At 49.1% G+C, this 19,668-nt stretch overlaps 1 protein-coding gene across 1 annotated transcript; it reads left to right on the top strand.

Moving 5' to 3' along the window:
* The first annotated feature begins 14,945 nt into the window (after positions 1-14,945).
* HTR1D (5-hydroxytryptamine receptor 1D) lies at positions 14,946-17,540 on the top strand. Its single transcript, XM_090271485.1, has one exon. The coding sequence runs from the start codon at positions 15,587-15,589 to the stop codon at positions 16,718-16,720; it is 1,134 nt and encodes a 377-aa protein (XP_090127611.1). The 5' UTR covers positions 14,946-15,586; the 3' UTR covers positions 16,721-17,540.
* Positions 17,541-19,668: the final 2,128 nt, after the last annotated feature.

Raw genomic sequence — 19,668 nt, 5'->3', positions numbered from 1 at the left:
TTATTGTGATTATTTTATACACAAGCCAACTGAGGTGCACCGAATTTACATAACTTGTCCAGGGTTGCAGAGCTACTGAAAAATAAGGACTCAAACTCAGTCTAATCGTTGCATCAACACTTTCAACCCCGACTCTGCTGTCAGACCCCCAAGGAGGGAACCACGTCTTCCCTTCTGGAGGAATGAGAAGGACCCCACAGAGCAGGGGATTTCAGAGCTGGGCCTTGAGGGGATGAGTCATGGTAGACCAATATGAAAGATTCTGGAAATGAGGGGGACTCTGACCAATGAAAATGAGAGTCAGAACTTTCTAAATGAAAGGAAAAGCATCAGCTGTATTTGAGAAGGCAGGGCATACAGAGTGGAAACAGACTGGGAAGGGCCTGGAATGCCAGGATAAGGGAGTTGGGACCTCTTCCAGAAGGAATGGGGAGGTACTTGAGATGTCTGAGCAAGGAATGCATGTGCTTTAGGAAGCCTGCTCTAGTGAAGCATAGAAGATGGTTGGGAGGGGAGGAGAAGCTGACCAGGGACACGCCCCAAGGTTTCTTGATTGTGGTAGCAGGGATGGAGATTCTGATGCAAGTGTAATGATGCCCATATGTGGATGTTAGAGTTCAGGGCACCAGAGATGTAAACCTGCCCTATCCCATCATGCCTTACTCAAAGCCCTTCCCCGGCTCCGCTGGCTCTCAGGACAAAGCCCCAGGTCCTTCACCTGGCATTTAAGGACCTCATGAGCTGATCCCTTCCTGCCCTTCAGCCTTGTCTTGACCACTTTCCCCCACTCTAGCAATATCTATAGATCAAATTCTCTCTTAGCCTCTGTGCCTTTGCATATGCTGTTCCTTCTACCAGGGAACCTCTCTGCTTCCCTTTCCCCTTTTTTGCTCAGATGCCCCCTACCCACCCCACCCTTCAAGGCTCAATCCAAGGGCTGCCCTTGCCCACCTCCCAGGTGGGGCATGCTCTCCTCTGCTACCTCTGTCCCTTCTCCCACTCTGGGCTGTGCTTAACTGCACGTAATTTTTATTTTTTCTCCCTGAACTGTGAGCTTCCTGAAAGCAGGGACTGTGCTTAGCACATCCATTGGCTGAGGGTAAGGCTGAGGGTTTGAAGTGAACCCTCTCCAGCAGACCCAGCTTTTTGCTTAAACCAACTTTCCAGTGGCATTTACCACCTTGAACTGCTTTTGCTGCTAAATGATGTAAGTTTCTCAGAGTGTACTGAGATGCTGCATGAGGTGTGTCCTCTCTCCTATCCCTTCTGTTGCTCATCCATGGTCAGGGTAGCTTCTGGGGCTATCGGGTCTTTTCAGTAAGGACACAGACCCAGGGTGTGTCTGCATCTCCTCTGTCATGTGGATTTCCCTACTGCGGGATCTCAGGCTGGGACCTCGGCAGCAGCTGCAAATGCTTGGGCTGTATAGATAGAACCCTTTCCTCCCCTTCCTCTGCTAGGACTATTCACCTTGGGGTACCAGCAATAGTACCTATTTTGGGAAATGCCTCCATTTGGCCTCACTCAATCTTCCCTATTTCCTATTTGGGAAGAGAGCCCAGGGCCTGAGGAGAGTGAAGAAGGCTGAGGTGCGGCTGCTGATAACTAGGGCCTATTTGCCAGTGATTGATTTGCCTGGAATTTGCACTAAGACAAAAAGAACTTTTGCATTATTAACGATCATTGATCACAGCCTTCCTAAAAAGAGAGAGAGATTGAGAGAGATGAAGGCTCCAGGCCAGTCATCAAACTGGTCAACCAGATGGGTGAGTTGTGGAGAAAGCAGGGGAAGGCCAGGTGGGGAGGGAGTCTGTGGAGCAGGACACACAAGGACACAAAGGGGCTGCTGAGTGGTTGGTGTGCCAGGTGCCCAACAGCTGTGTGGACTGCAAATAACCCAGAGGCAGTGGGTGCTGCTGGCCTCTCCTCCTCCCTGCTGAGATTTCACAAGAACTATGGATCACTGCGCAATGACAAGAGTGTCGGTTCATCACGAGGATATAATCCTAATGGCAGATGCACCTGACCACAAGCCCTCAACAGACATGAAGAACAAGTTGACAGAAAGCCCATAAGGACAGAGAGGGCCAGCTCCACCTGAGCACCATGAAACCTGGACACGAGACATGCCCAGTGCGGGGCCTCTTCAGTGGACATTTCTCCTTGTTCCTCTCAGTGCTCAAGTCTCCACCCTGGTTCTCTGGAGCCAAGTAGATTCATCCCAGAACCCCCAACACCTGCTGGAACCTGGGGGGTTGCCTCCCCTACTTGGAATCTGCGGTTCGAATGAGGTAGGGAGCTGCCCCTTTGCCTGCCTCTGACTTCAGCTCCTGCCATTCACTCAGCCCCAGAACCAGCTGGCCATTGCCCCTCAGGGTCTCTGCCGGCAGTCCCTTGCTTGGAAGCTGTTCCCCCACGTTTCTGCAGGGCGCACTCTCTCACCTCCTGTCTTTGCTCAGATGCCACTTTCTCAGTGAGACCTCCCCTGACTTCCCTGTTCAGTGCCTCCCCCTTGCTCTCCAGCTCCTTCCGCAGCTTTATTTTCCTCCATACCATTGACCTCTATAAACGTTTCACAAGTTTTACCTGTTACATTCATGTAAGCTCCACTGGGTCCACTTCTGGTTTGTTCTCTGCTATATCCCCAGTGCCTAAAACGTGATACACCGTGGACTGATAAATACTTGTTAAATGAAGAAAAAAGAAATCCAGCTAGGGATGAACACAGGGGACAGGGACGGATGCGGGAGCCTAGGCTTTCACCAAGGGTCTCTGGGCATGGCCCACGTCTCAGCTCCCCCTACTCTGGACCCAGGCCACCCACTCTCCCGCCGGTGGGGCTGGGGTGGCGGTGGGTCCTCTGAGCTCCAGCGGGACTGGATCTGGAAGGGGCTGAGCCTCGCTCCTGGCAGGCATGGGGCCAAGTGGCAAGGAAGCCTAGTGGTAAGGAAGCTGGCGGGGGAGGCGCAGGGGGAGGGGAGCGAGGAGGAGTGGCAGGCGAGGGAAGGGGAGCGCCAGACGGAGTCGCAGGGCGCTGGGAGGGGTGGAGGGAGTGCGAGGGCGCGGGCCGGGGTGGGGGTAGGGGTGCGGGCGGCTCGAGCGGCGCCTGGAGCTCGGCTGAGGTGACGGCGGGGATGAGGGGGTCGCTGGCCGGTGAGACAAGACGCGGCGGCGCGAGGAAGCAGGATCCGGGAGGGTGAGCCAGGGCCAGCACCTGCGTGGCCGAGCGGGTAAGCGCTTGGAGTCGCGTGCCGCCCGGGGAGGGGCGCGCCCGGGCCCCTCCGGTGTGCGGTCTGGCAGAGGGAGCTGGGGCGGAGAGAGGGCACCTGGGCTCCGGCCTCCGTCACCCAGGACGTCCCACCTCCCGGAGTCTTCGGATGGGAGGTGCCTGGGGAAGAGGGTCCCCGAGGACCAGCGCAGTCCGAGGGGAGCGTCTGGGGCGCCGTCTAGAACCCTATGATGGAGGGCGGACCGGGGCTGCGCTTGGATGAGCTGCGGGGTCTCCAGTGCGCGTTCGGGGTGCCCGTGTGGAAGCAAGATCTGCTGGGGCGGGAGGAGCGCCCCCACCCCGGCAGGGGGCTGCGACACCCTACCAGGCCCCTGCAGCCCACGGAAAACGGGCGCTGCCCCCTGCTGGCCAGGTCGGGGTGCGGCTGTGGGGCCGGCCCCTTTCTTGAGGGGAGTTGAAGGAGTGTCCGGAGTGGAAGGAATCATGGCTTCCAGCCCAGAAGCCAACGTGGGCCCTGACTAGTGTTGTGACATTGGGCAGGTCACTGTATCTCTGTGAACCTCAGCTTGCACATCTATCAAATGGAGGGGATACTTCTCCCACCATGCGGGATCCCGGGGAATAAATGAGATGTAGAATGGATGGATGCCTTTTTATAAACTGTAAAGTTCTGTACAAATCCTAGCTAATCACATAATGTCAGAACTGGAAGAGCACTAGGAAAATCTTGCTCAAGGTCACACTGCTTATAAGAGAATATAAGACTGAAGTCCCTCCATCTCACCAGCTCTGGGGAAGTTCAAGGATCAAGAGCAGGGGCTCTCAGGCAGACTGGCTGCATTGCAAACTGAGCTGGGCTATTTATTAACTGTGTAGCCTTGGGAGAGCCCTTAACCTCCGAGCTTTGACTTCCTTCCCTGCGAAGTGGGGATAAGAATGTTCGCCTCACAGGCTTGCTGTGCAAATCAAGTGGGGTCATTGTTCGGCACAGCACCTGTGCAGAAGCAGCAGGGCCGTCATTAGTGGCTGTCATTGCTCCGGGTAGCAGAAGCAACCTCTCAGTCTCTTTCTTGGACTCGCCCTTGGACGGCACAGCCTCTGGCCAGGGTCTCAGCCCTCCTCCCAAGGACATCGAGCAGCAAGCAGGGCCACCTGAGCAGATGGGCCTTCTCTAGCCTTTGGCCCTGTCCAGCTGGTGGGGAGAAATGAGTGGTTTTTGTCATGGAGGCATCCAGGAAAGCCAGGACCTAGAGGGTCACATAGGAGGGAGGGAGCTGGCCAGCTGGACGTGACCGGTAAGGCCTAGGCCCTTCTCTCCTCCCCACGGTGCCGAAACACAGAGGTGCTCCCTTGCAGTTTGTCAGTCACCCGATGGATAAGCAGTGAGGCTGAGTACGCTGGGTTATCCTTCTCTTCTAGGCCACAGATGGAGGGACATTCTTTTTGGCGACTGGGATGTGACTATGCGCAGAATCTCAGAGCTGAGAGTTCCTAGTACCTAAGAGGTTCCTCTTATTGGGCAGATGGCTCCTGTCTGAGGCCCACAGAGGGGCAGGGTCTGCCCAGGTCACCACTGTCCTCCACGAAGCTGAATTCAGCAGCCACTGTTCAATCTAACTTCCTTAGCAGCCACTGACACGGCTGACCATTCCTTTCCCCTGGGAACACCCTCTTCCAGCTTCTGCAACTTAATAACATCTCTTTTGCCTACTGTGTCCCTGTTTTTGCGGGCTCATCCTCCTTTTCTACAGCCGTTAGCAATTCTGCTCTCCCAGGGCCTCCTCTCCTCTGCTAGTAGACACTCTCCCTGGGTGGTCTCATCCACCCCATTGGCTTGAGTTACTACCTCTATGCACGTGACCTCATAAATGTATGTCTCCAGCCCAGAACTCTCCTCAAGCTGGTGGCAGATAGGTTGAAGTGCTAAAACGAGCATGAAGCAGGGGTGATATAATAGAAGATGACAGCTACTTCATGTTGGCTGGCCAAAGCTTTGCCTAAGCGGTGACATTTAAGGGGAGCACGTGGTAGGAAATGAGGCCAGAGAGGTGGCTGGTTGGGGGGTGGGGGTGGGGACACAGCTAATACAGGGCCTTGTGAGCCATGGTGAGAGTCTGGATTTTATTTAGACACGGGAGCCAATGGAGAGTTTCCGACAGGAGAGAGAGGATGCTGTTGTTTCTCCAGGGCTCATTGGAGCCCTGGAAGAGGAGTTGCTCTATATTGATTGCGGCCTCCTGTGCTCCGGGCACTGGAGTAGGGGGGTAGCTCCCCAAGGAGCTTCCAGCCACAAGCACAAACAAACCTGGAGTCAGGAGAGGGTTTAAAGGAGGGAGGTTTTGCATCTGGTTGACTAGGGAAGGCTTCCTGGAGAAAGTGGCTTTTGAGAAGGGCTTCAGGGAACAGAGAACAGAGTACCATAGGTAGGAATAAGAATGGGAAAGATTGCTCTTCCAGGCAGAAAGCTGTCTGTCAGCCTCAACCAAGATAGAAATGCCCCCAAGTGTGTATAGAGAAGTCAAGGGAAAGAAGATAGCACTTGTAGGGAAGTGAAGGATCAAGCGAGGGAGGGAGTCCAGGCTGTTCAGAGAGCAAGGCCCTGGACTTGGCCACTTAGTTGCTGTGTGACCTTGAGCTGATTGCATTTCCTCTCTGAGCCTCAGCTTCCTCGTTCATAAAAGCAATGGAATTGCTTAAATGCTGAGGAAGAAAGAAAGGGAGGGAGGATTGCAGTGTTGGGAAGGGGTGAATAAGCCTACCAAGGAGGAAACAGGAGGGACTGGTGTGGATGAGGAGGATGGTGGTGTGATTGAGGTTGGGGCTCCTGTGGGTCAACCAGGAGGAATGACCAAAGGACATTTGGAGCCAGAGGTGCAGAGAAAGGTATCAAAGGTAAAACTATCAGTGTTCTTCCACCGTTCTTTGAGTAAATCCTTACTCTGTAAGTATTAAGCCTAACACGTGCAGCCATAAACAAAACCAGATCTCTGCTCCAGGAATATGCCATCTTGGGGGAGAGAGACCCATGGCATTGGACTGCAGAATGTTGAGAGATGTGTGTGTCCATCATAAATGTGACGCATTTTCAGGACAGGGGAGAGGGGCTGACCCCACTTGGGTGGAAGGAGTGTACACATTTCTGCCAAAAGCAGACAGTTGAACTTGATCCTGAGGTTGAAGTTGGAGTCGGATAGGTGGATGAGGGGGAAGGATGCCCTACACAGAGGGCTCTGTGATACACAGCACACATGTCCCCCCTCCCTTCTGGAAATCAAGTGCAACTGGGAGACAGGCAGTCAGCATGTGGGCCCAGTTGAGGGGAGTCAGTGTTATGCATGATAAGGAGACCAGTGGGGCCCTGGCCTGTATGCGAAGGTTGTGGGTTCGATCCCCAGTCAGGGCACATACAAGAAGCAACCAAAGAATGCATATGTGGAATAATAGATCAATATTTCTCTCAAATCAATAAATTTAAAAAATATTTTAAAGGCGGCCCATGGGGGAGGAGGGAGTGATTACTATCATTCCTACGGTCCAGAGGAACCTCGAGAGGGTTGTAGGAGACAAGAGGAAGGGCATTCCAGGTAGAAGAAGTAGCCTGTGCAAAGGCTCAGAGGAGTGAGAGAACCACAGTGCTTTTGCAGGAGGAGGGCTCAGCCAAGCTGAAGATGCGTTCCTTGGCTGAGTGCGTGCGAACAGGAGGATGAGAGGGAAGGGCTGGACTGTGCAACCTCAGGGTCGGAAAGCAATAGGATTTGGGGGGCATGGAAGGAAGGGCTCTCCAAGCTTCATTCCTGTGGAGTATGTGACATTGACCCCACCTCCTCTTCCCTTGCTGATTCCATTTGTCTGCCAGTACTCAGCTTCGTAGCCACTCTCAGAGGGGGCTCTCTGGGTTGCACCAGGTTACCGGTCCCTCCCACCTTCCCAAGGCTCCCTTCACAGTCCTGTGTCTTCCTCAATCACATCTGTGGTCGCAGGTCTCAGGAGGGCTACCCCAGGGCTACTGTAAGTCTTCCTAGGAGCAGGGTCCACATTTGTGTTGCTCATGCCAACGCGTGGCTTTAAGTAAATAATTACTGAATGGATGAGGCAACAGCTATTGAAATGGTTGAGGCTCAGAGAGGTTGAGAAACTTGCCCAAGGTCACAGAACTAGTCAATGGCAGAGCTGGGAAGCAAAGTCAGTCTACCTGACTCCCAAACTTGTGCGCCTAATCAGGGCCCTATTGTGCCTGCCAGCAGGGAACGCAGATGGCGAATAGAGGATTTGGATCCTGTAAACACTAACAAATTTGGTGTTTAATTTCTAGGAAATGAATTCCTGTTGTTAGTGCCTTGTTTATCCAGTCTGGAGAAGACAGCCTCTCCTCTGTCCTGGAAATGGTTTTACTCATTCCCTCAAGTGCTCTCCGGGGACTCGGATGTGCATTGTCTCGTGGGGAGGGGCAGGAGCTCCAGGGCCAGTGGATACAGCCTTATAGTCTTCTTGCAGAGTGTGGTCTGCCCTTCCAGTCTGCTCCCAGAATTACTCTGCTAGTGTGGAAACTCGGATGGGAAGTGTGTGTGTGGGAGGGGCGGTATTTGAAAATGCCAAAAGCATATGGTGTGAAACAGTATGAAAGCCTCTGGATACTTCTGTCCTTCACCTGACGTTCCTGCTGCAAACTGGAGGCAGTGGGAGGGGCACTGATGGGAATCTGAAGACTTGGGCTCTGCCTGTAACTCACTCTGTGACCTCGGGTAAGTGTCTTACCCTCTCTGGGTCTCTCTCCCTGTGAGTACCATGAGGGAGTTGGACTAGATGATTCCTAAGAGTTCTTCCCACTTTTGACACTCTGACATCCTTCTTAGACCCTGGGGTTGACATTACTATTGTCCCCTGTACAATGAACTCAGTGTGGCCCATGGGAGCTTGTCAGGAATACAGAATCTGGGGTCCTGCTCCAGACCCACAGAATCAGAACCTGCGTTTTCCATGAGGTCCCCCGGCACCGCAGGAACCACGTTGCCTTCTCTCTGGGCTGTGCCGAGTGCCGAGCGAAGACGTCCGTGCGCCCTCCGCCAGTAAAAAGACCCTTTCAAGTGGAAGTGATCGAGCCTGGCATACAACAGGTCCCCAGCAAAGATTTTTGTAATGTGATTAGGCATGCGTGGAGTGAATGTCCGTGGAACTGACTTTACTCAGCCCCTTTTATGAGTGGTAGAGCGTGGAGTTGAGTAAGCCCAGGTTCCAGTCCTCGCTTTGGGGATGTAGGCGTCCATTTCTCTGAGCCTCAGTCCCCTCCCCTGGGAAATGGGCATAATAATAATAGCACTGACTTCAGAGGGTCGTGGTCAGATTTAAATCAGTTAATATAGGAGGAGCACTTAAAAAAGTGTCTGGTACATAGTAAGCTCTTAATAATGTTGGCCATTCTTTTACAGTTACTAATATTCCATCCCCTGACCATGTAGCCCGCTGTGCTGCCTCAACCCCTTTACCTGGCTTGCACTGAGGTCCCTGAGAACAGTCTCAAAATGACCCCTAGAGGGCGACATCACCCCTGTTCAGAACCACTGGTTCTAGTGCAGCGCTATCCAAGAAAAATAGGTATAATGCAAGCCATAAATATTATTTTATTTTCTTTTGTATCCTCACCTGAGGACATGCTTATTGATTTGTTTTCAGAGACAGGGGAAGGGAGGGAGAAAACGAGGGAGAGAAATATTGATGTGAGAGAGAAAAGAAACATCGATCGGTTGCTTTTCATATGTGGCCCGACTGGGACTGGACCCTCAACCTAGTCATGTGCCCTGATGGGGAATGGAACCCGTAACCTTTCTGTTTGCAGGAGGATGCCCAACCAACTGAGCCACACTGAGCAGGGCCACAAATGTAATTTTAGATTTAGAAAATTTAGACATAGGTTAAAAAAGAAAAAAATGAAATTAATTTCAATTATGTATTTTATTTACTCTACATATCCCAAACATTAACATGTAACATATACAAATGATTGATGAGGTATGTTACATTCTTGTTTGAAGTAAGCCTTTGAAACCCAGTGGTTTTTACACTTAAGATGCATCTCAGTGGCCACATTTCGAGCCTTCAATGGCCACAGGTGGACAGGAATGGCGATTCTAGAATTTCTCAACTCTGATCCTCATCCCAGCTATGTCACATACTACTTGGGCTAGTCATTTTTACCTCTCTGGACCTGTTTCATTATTTGTAAAATGGAGGTACTAACTGTGTCCCAAGGGGTAGTAAATATTAGGGGCAGATAGTGAGAATTAAAACCCCTTTGCCCACTTCCCCACATGCATAGCCTCATCCTCTTGGCCATGGCTAGTCCCTGCTGAACCCAGAATTGAGAGCCAAGGAAGCATACTCCTCCTTGTGGCAGAGGAAGGTGGAGGTGGAGGCAGCATGGGTTGCAAGCAGAAGCTGAGCTGAGAGGGATGCCGAACTTTGCTCTGTGGCCTTGGGTCAGTCACCCACCTCTCTGGGCAACAGCAATCTCAGCTGATTGGATGACATCATTTGAAAAGTTTTTTCTAAATCATGGTTGCCAGGAGGGGCTGTTAATTATAACCAACTAGAATTTATAGAGCATTTACTATATGGTGGGTGCTTTCTATTAAGCTCACTCAAACATACCAGCAGTTTGAGGTTGATACTGTTATTGTCCCCATTTTTCAAGTGAGGAAACTAAGCTCAATAATGTTAAATAACAAGCCCAGGGTCTCTGTTTGACCAACAAACCCGATGCCTAAGGTTTTTAGGCGCTTAACCTTTACTTTTTGGGTAAACTTGTTACAAAAATGAAAGTGCCCAGAATACAAGTGTGCAGCCTGACGCCTTTTCACAAAGTGAACACACGTAGCTCAAGAAACAGAGCATGACTTTCACCTACAACCCCCCTCTTACTTTGTCCCAGTCCCTGCATTCCCTCCCCCCAAGGGCATGGCACCAGTGTGGCTCCTATCAGGGTAGGTCAGTTTGGCATGTTCTTGAACTGTATGAAGTTTGAATCACGTATGGTGCCATAATGTTGAGCTGTTCAGCTTTATGTCTGTGAGATTTCGTCCCTGTGGTTGTGTGCAGTGGAGAGCGGGGTCCATTCTCAGTGACGTATAGTATTGTACTGGAGGAAGATGCCACAGTGGATTTATCCATTCTCCCGCTGATGTGGTTTTCAGTTTGGGGTTGTTAAATAGTGCTGTTGTCAGCAATTCTTGCACGAGTCTTCTCGTGGACGTACATGTTTTTGTTGGTTTTATAGCTGAGAGTGGAAGTTTTGTGTCAGAGGTTTGGCTACCTTTAATTTTCTACATTTTCCAGAAACTTAGAGAAACTGAGGTGAAAGATTGACTTGCTCAGGATACTGATTAGATATCAAAACTTGCACTCTGATATAGATACACAGATGGATAGGTACACGCACACACACACACACACACACACACACCCCTCCATGTTAAAACTTTTCAGAGCTTTTCCCACATCTATTATCTTATTTCACCCCCATGACACCCCCAGCAGGTAGACTTGATACCCTGATTTTGCAAAAGAGAAAATGGGGGCTGTGGGAGGCCCCATGCGGCGGAGAGAAAGATGAAATAGCAGCTGTGAATGCACTTTGTACAATGGGAAGCGCGCTGCACACCCGTGGGGAATCGTTCCCTCTGCAGGGCTCGCTCATCCATACCACACAGCTACCAAAGACCAGACAGACACGAATTCCTTGGTGGGAATTATTCTACTGCAATAAATCTTTATCACAGAGCCTTGGTTTTGTTTTGTTTTGTTTCCTCCAAAAGGATGAGGCTGGCTTCTGAGCATGCATTAAACCCATAAGTCCTCTTTGCTTCTAGCAAAGCTTTATGACTCAGTTAAAATCAAGGCCCTTTGGAAAGGGGAGCTGATGATGATCTCCCAGGGTAGGAGGCCTTAGTTGAGAGTAATAAAAAGAATCTCTGCTGTGTGACAGCCACTGTGAGGCCTGTTTTCCCTCCTTTGCTGAATCCACATAGCAGTTCTGGGAGAAAGGTGCTGTTACTCCAGTTTTGCATTTGAGGAAGAACAGCCCAGGAGGTGAAATGATTTACCTTGATCATCGGTACGCATTACTTGGTGGGAAGGAACTGAGAACCCTGTCTTGTTTCTTTTTTTTAAAGACTTTATTTATTTATTTTTAGAGAGATGGGAAGAGAAGGAGACAGAGAGAGAGAGAAACATCTATGTGTGAGAGATATGCCCCCGACAGGGGACCTGGCTCGCAACCCAGGCCTGTGCCCTGACTCGGAATTGAACCTGCGATCTTTTGGTTTTCAGGCCAGCACTCAATCTACTGAGCCACGCCAGCCAGGGCTAAACAGTTAATTTCATTTTGCATGTTTTTTACTTTGGCACTCAGTGTTGTTTGTGAGAATGCATGCAGCTTTGGTTTACTCGGTTTTGCGTCTCTGCAGCACTTCATCGTAGGAATAGGCCACACTCCATCATTCTGCTGTTGATGGACATTTGGACATTTGGGTGGTTTCTTGTTTGCTATTACAATCTGTGTTACAGTGACCATTCTTTTTCCTTTTTTAAAAAGATTTTATCATTTTATTTATGGCAAGGGGAAGAGTAGGAGAAAGAGAGGGAGAGAAACATCAATGTGCCAGAGAAACATCAATCATTGCCTCTTGCACACCCTCAACTGGGGAGGTGGCCTGCAACCCGGGCATGTGCCCTGACTGGGAATCGAACCAGCGACCTTTCAGTTTCCAGGCCAGCACTCAACCCACTGAGCCATACCAGCCAGGGCTACAGTGACCATTCTTGCTGCTGTTGGCTGAGGAATACATCCAAAAGTGTCTGTCATGTATACCTAGGAGTGAAATTACTGAGTCATGAGGTAGTCATTACATATTTAGCTTTATGAGATAGTACCAAATTGTTTGCTAATGAGGTTCCTCCAATTTATACTCTCCTAGTGGTAGGTGACAATTCCTGTTGCTCTACACCCTTACCAAATGACATGATATGATCAGATTGAAAATGTTTACCTACCTGCTGGGTGAGAATGGTCTCTCACTGTTGTTTTAATTTGCATTTTTTATGTAGTATTTAAAGTGTGATGGGAGGGAGGGAGCTGATTATAGCCCTACAGTCTGTTTCTCCAAAGCAGCTGGGTTATGGTAAGTCACCCAGCTCTGTTCAGGATGGGGAAGGACAGCAGGCAGAAGAGGAAGGAGGTGGCCTCCGAAGAAGAATCGTGTGACTTCCTGCAGAGCGACATCCTGGCCGAGGCAGTCCATCCTGTCCTTCTTCCCAAGATGTCACCCGCTAGCCTCTCAGGACTTTCTGTACCCACGCCTTTCACTGGAATGAGGTCATTGGAATTCCTGGAACCCAAGGAGTGACCGCATGGGTTTGTGGGGCCAGGGCACCAGCTTCCGTGAGAAATCACAGTGTCTCACTTGCCCAGACTGTCTGGAAGGAAGAAAAATTCCAAACAGTCCAACCCAACTTCACATTTTTCATGTGAACCAACATGGGAGGAATCTTTAGCCAGAGGCTTTTGGGGTGGGGCAAGAGGGATCATATTTTCACTTGTCACCATGAGATTCCCAAACCAGCTTTGCTCCTGGAGGCACATGTGCCTTTTGGCCCTTCTTCCTGAATCAAGGCAGTGTAGAGAAGAATGCAAATTTTCACCTGGTTTTTCCACTTCCACCTGCATGACCTTGGGCAGGTGACATCACCTCTCTGAGCATTGATTGGCTCTTTGTCAGTAGGGGGCCGTGTTGCCCACTTCACAGGTCAAGTGACTCTTAGCTCCAAGGTCAAGCCTGGAACATTCCAAGAGCCCCAGTGAAAGGGATCCTAACAATATTCTTCAAACTTTGGGAGTATTTTGGAGAAGGTGGCTTAAGATTGGTTTTCTTAAATTGAAGCTATTTTCCTTCCTCCAAGCAGATATTTTTTAAAGATGAAGCACCCACAATTTTGGGGGGTAGGAGGGAAGCTACCACATTACAGGTTTAGCTTCTTAATGTTTAAAAATAAATCAACAGACATAGACTGAAGCTTCCCTACAAAGTCCTGAGCCGAGCTGGGGGCAGGGGGTGGGTGGGGAGTAGGATGATGATGATTCTTGACACCTCTCAGCATCTACCGGGTGTCAAAGGTTAGCCTTGTTGGAAGCCTTGGAAATTCCACTGCAGCCCTGGGAGCCAGGCAGGGTGGCCACTGTTTTGGGGAAGAAATCTGAGACTCAGAAAGGGTAAGGGACTTGCCCAAGGCCATACAGGGAAGGCTGTGATAGAACAGGAACCGGAGCCCAGATTGCCCCAGTGGTCCAGGCTAAACTCTACGCTGTGCCCTGTTGCCACTCAACCCTGGCCCCAGCCACCTCCTGGGCCTTGTCTCCTACCCTGTTTCTGGTCTCTGCACTCCACCCAGCTGTCCTCTGACTGCCGTCCACTTTCTGACCTCTAGGCCTTTGCTCTTGCCTTTTCAGCCACCAGGAATGCCATCTCTCTACACTTGAACTATTGAAACCCTCATCCTTAATGTAGCCAACCAGTGGAACAATATGCAGCCCTCAAGAATGGTGTTGTTGGGTTGATTTGTAAAACATCGTTCAAAATATATTAAGTTGAAAAATATACAAACTACAAAAACAAATTCATACATAAGTGTAATGATCACATTTTTAAGTGTATATACACATACTCTGCCTTGCCAGCTCTATTCTAGGGTCCAACATGTCTTTTCTGGGCTATGAATGCTCCCAGGGCAGAAGCTGTTTGCTGAGTTGACCTGGAAGAGATGAAATGAATTATAGGGTTTCCTGGTAGAGTTGCAGCATTCTACACAAGGTGGGGAGAGACGCAGCGGGGGTGTGGATGGGGCTAAGGAGGTCTTGGCATTTCTTTTACCAACCCCATACACCCAGGCCCCACAGACTTCAGCTGGGGTCATGCCAGAGATGGGCCTGCACTGACTGCCCTCTGATCGGCCTCGCTCTGGTCAGCAATACCAAGGTGCCCGTGCCCCAACAGCTTGCCCAGGTCCCAAATACTGAAACCCAGTTTCAAGATCAGAGAGGAAAAGAAAATGAGTCTTCAAGGTTTGCTTGTGACTAAATTTCCTGTTTCCATTTGAAAAGCCGAATGTATTTTCTAAATTTGAACTTTCACCATGAAAAATGCCCAAGGAGTTAATTTCTTTGCTGAACAAAAAGGTATTTTGTTTTTGCTTTTTTTGAGGGTGGGTGGGTGGTGGTTAAGAGTCAAGCATGCTTACTCTAGGAAATTTGGAAATTTCATATGAATAGAAGAAAAGTCACCCCCCCACCAATTTCTAGAGGAATACATTGTAACAACTCAGTATCTTTCCTAGATTTTATTTTCTGTGCACAGTTGTTTTGTTTAGTTTCCAGTGAATAAATAGAAGGATTTCTGATTCACAGTTTACAGAGCTGATTTCATGTACTTGTAACAAGCCTGTGATCCTTCCAACAATTATGATACTTTGTCCCCTCTGGGAATTGTGGGGGTGGGGCGCACTGCCCTCCCCTGTATTCTGACACTTTCAGGAATTCCAGTTTCACTGCACCACTGCCAGCACTTTTAATCTTGTTATTAATCTCAAGTGTCTAAATTGTCCTTCCAGAACCTAACTCTTTACTTTTTTTTTTTTCTTTTTAAAACTCCAGACCTCCGAATATGTGCCTTTCTCGATGAATTCGCAGTGATGTGTTTGTTTTGCCTTCTCCCAGCTCCTGCATTCCTCCAGTCTTGGTAACTGGAATGTTTTGTCTGTTCAGGCTCAAAACGATCAGTGGGACAGGAACCAAAGTTAAGTACCGCATGATGTGTCAAGATGAACCTGGGAAAATCAAGCTGTTGACTAGACTTCCTCTCTGAATCAGCTGGTATTTCTTTTTGTCTCTGGTTTTAAAAGCTCCCCAGAGGCCCCACCTGAAATCCCCAATCGTCTCAGAATAGGATGGGGGAAATCCTGAAGTTCTCATGACATACATTTATCTCACGAGCTTTGGATGGAGCCAAAATGCTCAAGGCACAGCCAACACTGGTAAACATCTGACAAATTCAGCATGTGCCCAGTGGGCTTGACCATTGGCTGGGCAACGTTCCGGGACAGGAAGACATCCTGGGATTCATCTGGTTTAGGAAAGACCTTTAACTACCAGCTGGTAGTCAGCTCAGTGTTCAGTGAGGTCTTTCCACGGTGGTCTGTCCTGATGAATGGCTCCACCCGTGTAAAACAGGATGACCTTGTTCTGTGGGCAAGACAAGTGTGAAAGAAGAAGCTGTGCAAGTCCAAGTCTGTGTGAAAAGACAGCCACCTAGAATGTCCCCGCCAAACCAGTCGGGGGAGGGCCTGCCCCAGGAGGCATCCAACAGGTCTCTGAATGCTACAGAAACTCCAGAAGCTTGGGACCCAGGGATCCTCCAGGCCCTCAAGATTTCTCTTGCTGTGGTTCTTTCCATGATCACACTGGCCACGGTCCTTTCCAACGCCTTTGTGCTCACCACCATCTTCCTCACCAGGAAGCTCCGGACCCCGGCCAACTATCTCATTGGTTCCCTGGCCATGACTGACCTCCTGGTTTCCATCTTGGTGATGCCCATCAGCATCGCCTATACCACCACCCAGACCTGGAGCTTTGGCCAAATCCTGTGCGACATCTGGCTGTCTTCTGACATCACGTGCTGCACGGCCTCCATCCTGCACCTCTGTGTCATCGCTCTGGACAGGTACTGGGCCATCACCAATGCCCTGGAGTACAGTAAACGCCGGACAGCAGGCCACGCAGCGGCCATGGTCGCTGTTGTCTGGGCCATCTCCATCTGCATCTCCATCCCGCCGCTCTTCTGGCGGCAGGCCAAAGCTCAGGAAGAGCTGTCTGACTGCCTGGTGAACACGTCCCAGATCTCCTACACCATCTACTCCACCTGCGGGGCCTTCTACATCCCGTCCGTGCTGCTCATCATCCTCTATGGCCGGATCTACGTGGCCGCCCGGAAGCGCATCCTGAACCCACCGTCCCTCTATGGGAAGCGCTTCACCACGGCCCAACTCATCACAGGCTCCGCGGGGTCCTCCCTCTGCTCCCTCAACCCCAGCCTTCACGAGGCACACGCTCATTTGGCCGGCTCTGCTCTCTTTTTCAACCATGTGAAAATCAGGCTTGCGGATAGCGTTCTGGAGCGCAAGAGGATTTCCGCTGCGCGAGAACGGAAAGCCACCAAAACCCTGGGGATCATTCTGGGGGCCTTTATCATCTGCTGGCTGCCCTTCTTTGTTGCTTCTCTGGTCCTCCCCATCTGCCGGGACTCGTGCTGGATCCACCCAGCCCTTTTTGACTTTTTCACCTGGCTGGGCTATTTAAACTCCCTCATCAATCCAATAATCTATACTGTATTCAACGAAGAGTTTCGGCAAGCATTTCAGAAAGTTGTCCATTTCCAGAAAGCCTCCTAGTCTTATTTGGTGGAGACTCTTGTTATCTTTTGCGTCTCGTCACCCAATCGGAATTGTCTTTTTTATTTTTTTCCCCTGAGATTTAGGTTAATCCTGATATTTGGGGCTTGGGTTCAATTAATAGAATTATTCAGTGTTCTTTTCCCTGTTGTCTTCCTGACTTCTGAGCCACCAAAAGCTGGGAAGCTGTGTTGGAGGAGACAAAGACTGAAGATTTCACCTAGCATGTTTTCAGGATTCATCCATCTTGGAAGAAGCAGGACCCACAAGGTTACACATTGATACCATTCAGGTGGAAAACTGCCTGATTCTGTGGGAAGATCCAGGCTCACAACAGGGGCTTTCTGGTCTACCCAAGTTTAGTGTGGAGCTCAAAGGTGGGTAGATGAGATTAATGACCTGGATTGAAAGACAATTTGGAGGCAGGATAGAGAAGTCTCCATTCTGTGTGGCACCTTGATTGGAAAATAACACCCAGGGATTTCTTCCTCTGATTCCTCCTTAGATTGAATCTCTCCCAGTTGTCCATTTGAGGTGACAACAATATAGAGTGACAGAGAGAGATTCAGAAGCTGGAGGCAGGGGAGTGGAATGGTTGGAACCAGATCAGTTATCCTGTACCCCTCCTCCTTCTTCATTATCTCTGCAACCCCTTAATGTTCTGAAGCTAAAACCCACATTCACCCCCATTAAAGGAGATTGTCAGGCTTTGGAGCCACCAAGCTTTGAGTGGCACACCATTCTGATTTTCCCCCCTGAATTTTTACATCCCATTCTCATTAGAAATCTTAAGATGTTGAGTCTTGTCAAATAAAAAGCATGAGACATCATGAACAGTAAAGTCTTTGAGTAATTTTTCCTCCTCTCCCTGCATGTAGAAACCTGTTCATTCAATTTTGTCTCCAGCATTTATTGAGCACCTACCGCATGCCAGGCCCTGTGCCAGAGTGCTGGCATTTGTTGTCTTATGGAACCTCATAACAATGAAAGTCAGTATAACATGATGATTAGAGCCAAGGAGCTGATGCCTCAGTTCAAATCCAAGTACTACCAATTTCTAGCTGGGTTACCTTGGACAAGTTTTTTAATCCCTCTTTGCCTCACTTTCCTCAACTGTAAAGTGGCAATAATAACAGGTATGTTACTGTATATTTTAATACAGTGCTTGGTACAAGAACTCTTACTATTTTAGAGATATAGGAACTCTCCTGCCCAAGGTCAAGCAGTATAAAATAATAACTACTAATAGCTACTATTTATTGAGTGCCTGCAATGCTCCTTGCCTACATATTCTCATTTACTCTTCATCCTCATTTTACAGACGTGGTAAGGATACTTGCCTATGGTTAGGGAAGGTTTCATAAAGAGATGATACCTCAGCAGACCCCCAAAAGATAAGCCCTTGTGGGATGGGAGGCTGAGGAAGGAGGGGGGTGATGAGTCCTCTTGAGGGAGATGGGCCAGAGCAAAGGAAGATAGGAAAGATTATGTCAGATGGATAGATAGGCAGGAACAGAGCCCAGGAGGCCTGAAATGCTCAGTAGGGGTGGGGTGTGTGTGTCTCTGGGCACAGGGAGAAGGAGAATCAGGAATATGGGATACCAAGACAGAATGGAAAAAGAGGGACACCAAGATTGGGGGGGGGGGTGCTGGAAGAGTCTTGTGCTGACCTTGAAGTTTCTGCAGGACATCTCACAGTGTGGTCTGTGGACCATCTGCCTTAGATTCTCCCAGGGAGTTTTTAATATTAGGTTTCTAGTGCCCAACTCAGACCCACCAAATCAGAATTTCTGGCAGTGAGGCCCAGGAATATGCATTTTATATGAACCTTGCTCCCATTTCCCGCATTAAGTGATTTCTCTGCTTCTAAACTTCAGGAAGCACTATGTTAGTGAGGCCCCTCCCTGAGCCCAGAGACAATTCTCAGCATCTCACTGCTTTCCTCTGCACCTGGCACGCTCTTTCCTCCCTTCCTTTAAGGTTGCATTCTTCCCCATCTCCATCTTGCTTTGGGTCATCTTCCTGATCTGGGAAAGATCAGTAATTCAGAGACTGGACAGGGAGCTATGTTCAGTGTTTCTCAGTGGCTAAGGGCATAGACCTTGAAGTCAAACACCTGGACTTGGATCCCAGTTCTGCCATTTATCAGCTGTGTGGCCTGATGTAAGTCACCTAACCTCTCTGTGCTCCAGTTTCTTCATCTCCCAAATGGGGTTGTCTGTAACTAAACCATAAAATTTTTGTGCGGGTTAAATGAGGTAGTGATTGTGAAATGCTTCACACGGTGCCTGGCATATAAGTGTTCAGTAACAGACCATCTGTTACTCTTTGAAAGATTTGAGCCAATTACAAAAGACGCTCAAATGCCTCCTCCTCAGAGGCCTTCCCTGACTAGAGCAAAGGTTGGTAAACCTTTTAAAAACAGCTTTATTAAGATATAAGTCATACGCTGCACAATTCACCCACTTGAAGTGTACCATTAAATGCCTTTTAGTATATTCACAGAGTTACATTACTCACCACAATTGATTTTCATCACTCCAGAAAGAAACCCTGCACTCTGGAGCCATCATTCCCCAGCCTCCATAACTCTAGGAAGTCACCAATCAGTTTTGTCTCTATGGATTTGCCTATTCTGGATATTTCATGCAAATGAAATTATATAGTATGTGGTCCTGTGTGGCTGGCTTCTTTCACTTAGCGTAATGTTTTCACAGTTCATCCATATTGTAGTATATATCACTATTATGTTTCTTTTTATTGCCATATAATATTCTGTTGTATGACTACACCACATCTTATGTATTCATTCATCCATTGATGGATATTTGGGTTGTTTCCACTCTTTGGCTGTTGTGAATAATGCTGCCATGAACATTCTTGTATAAGTTTTTGCATGAACATATATTTTCATTTCTCTTGGATACATACTTAGGAATGAAATTGCT

Source organism: Furipterus horrens, unplaced genomic scaffold, assembly GCF_987537825.1.
Source record: "Furipterus horrens unplaced genomic scaffold, mFurHor1.1.pri manual_scaffold_3, whole genome shotgun sequence".
Classification (NCBI taxonomy): Eukaryota; Metazoa; Chordata; class Mammalia; order Chiroptera; family Furipteridae; genus Furipterus; species Furipterus horrens.
This window is presented reverse-complemented; position numbering and strand designations above follow the sequence as displayed.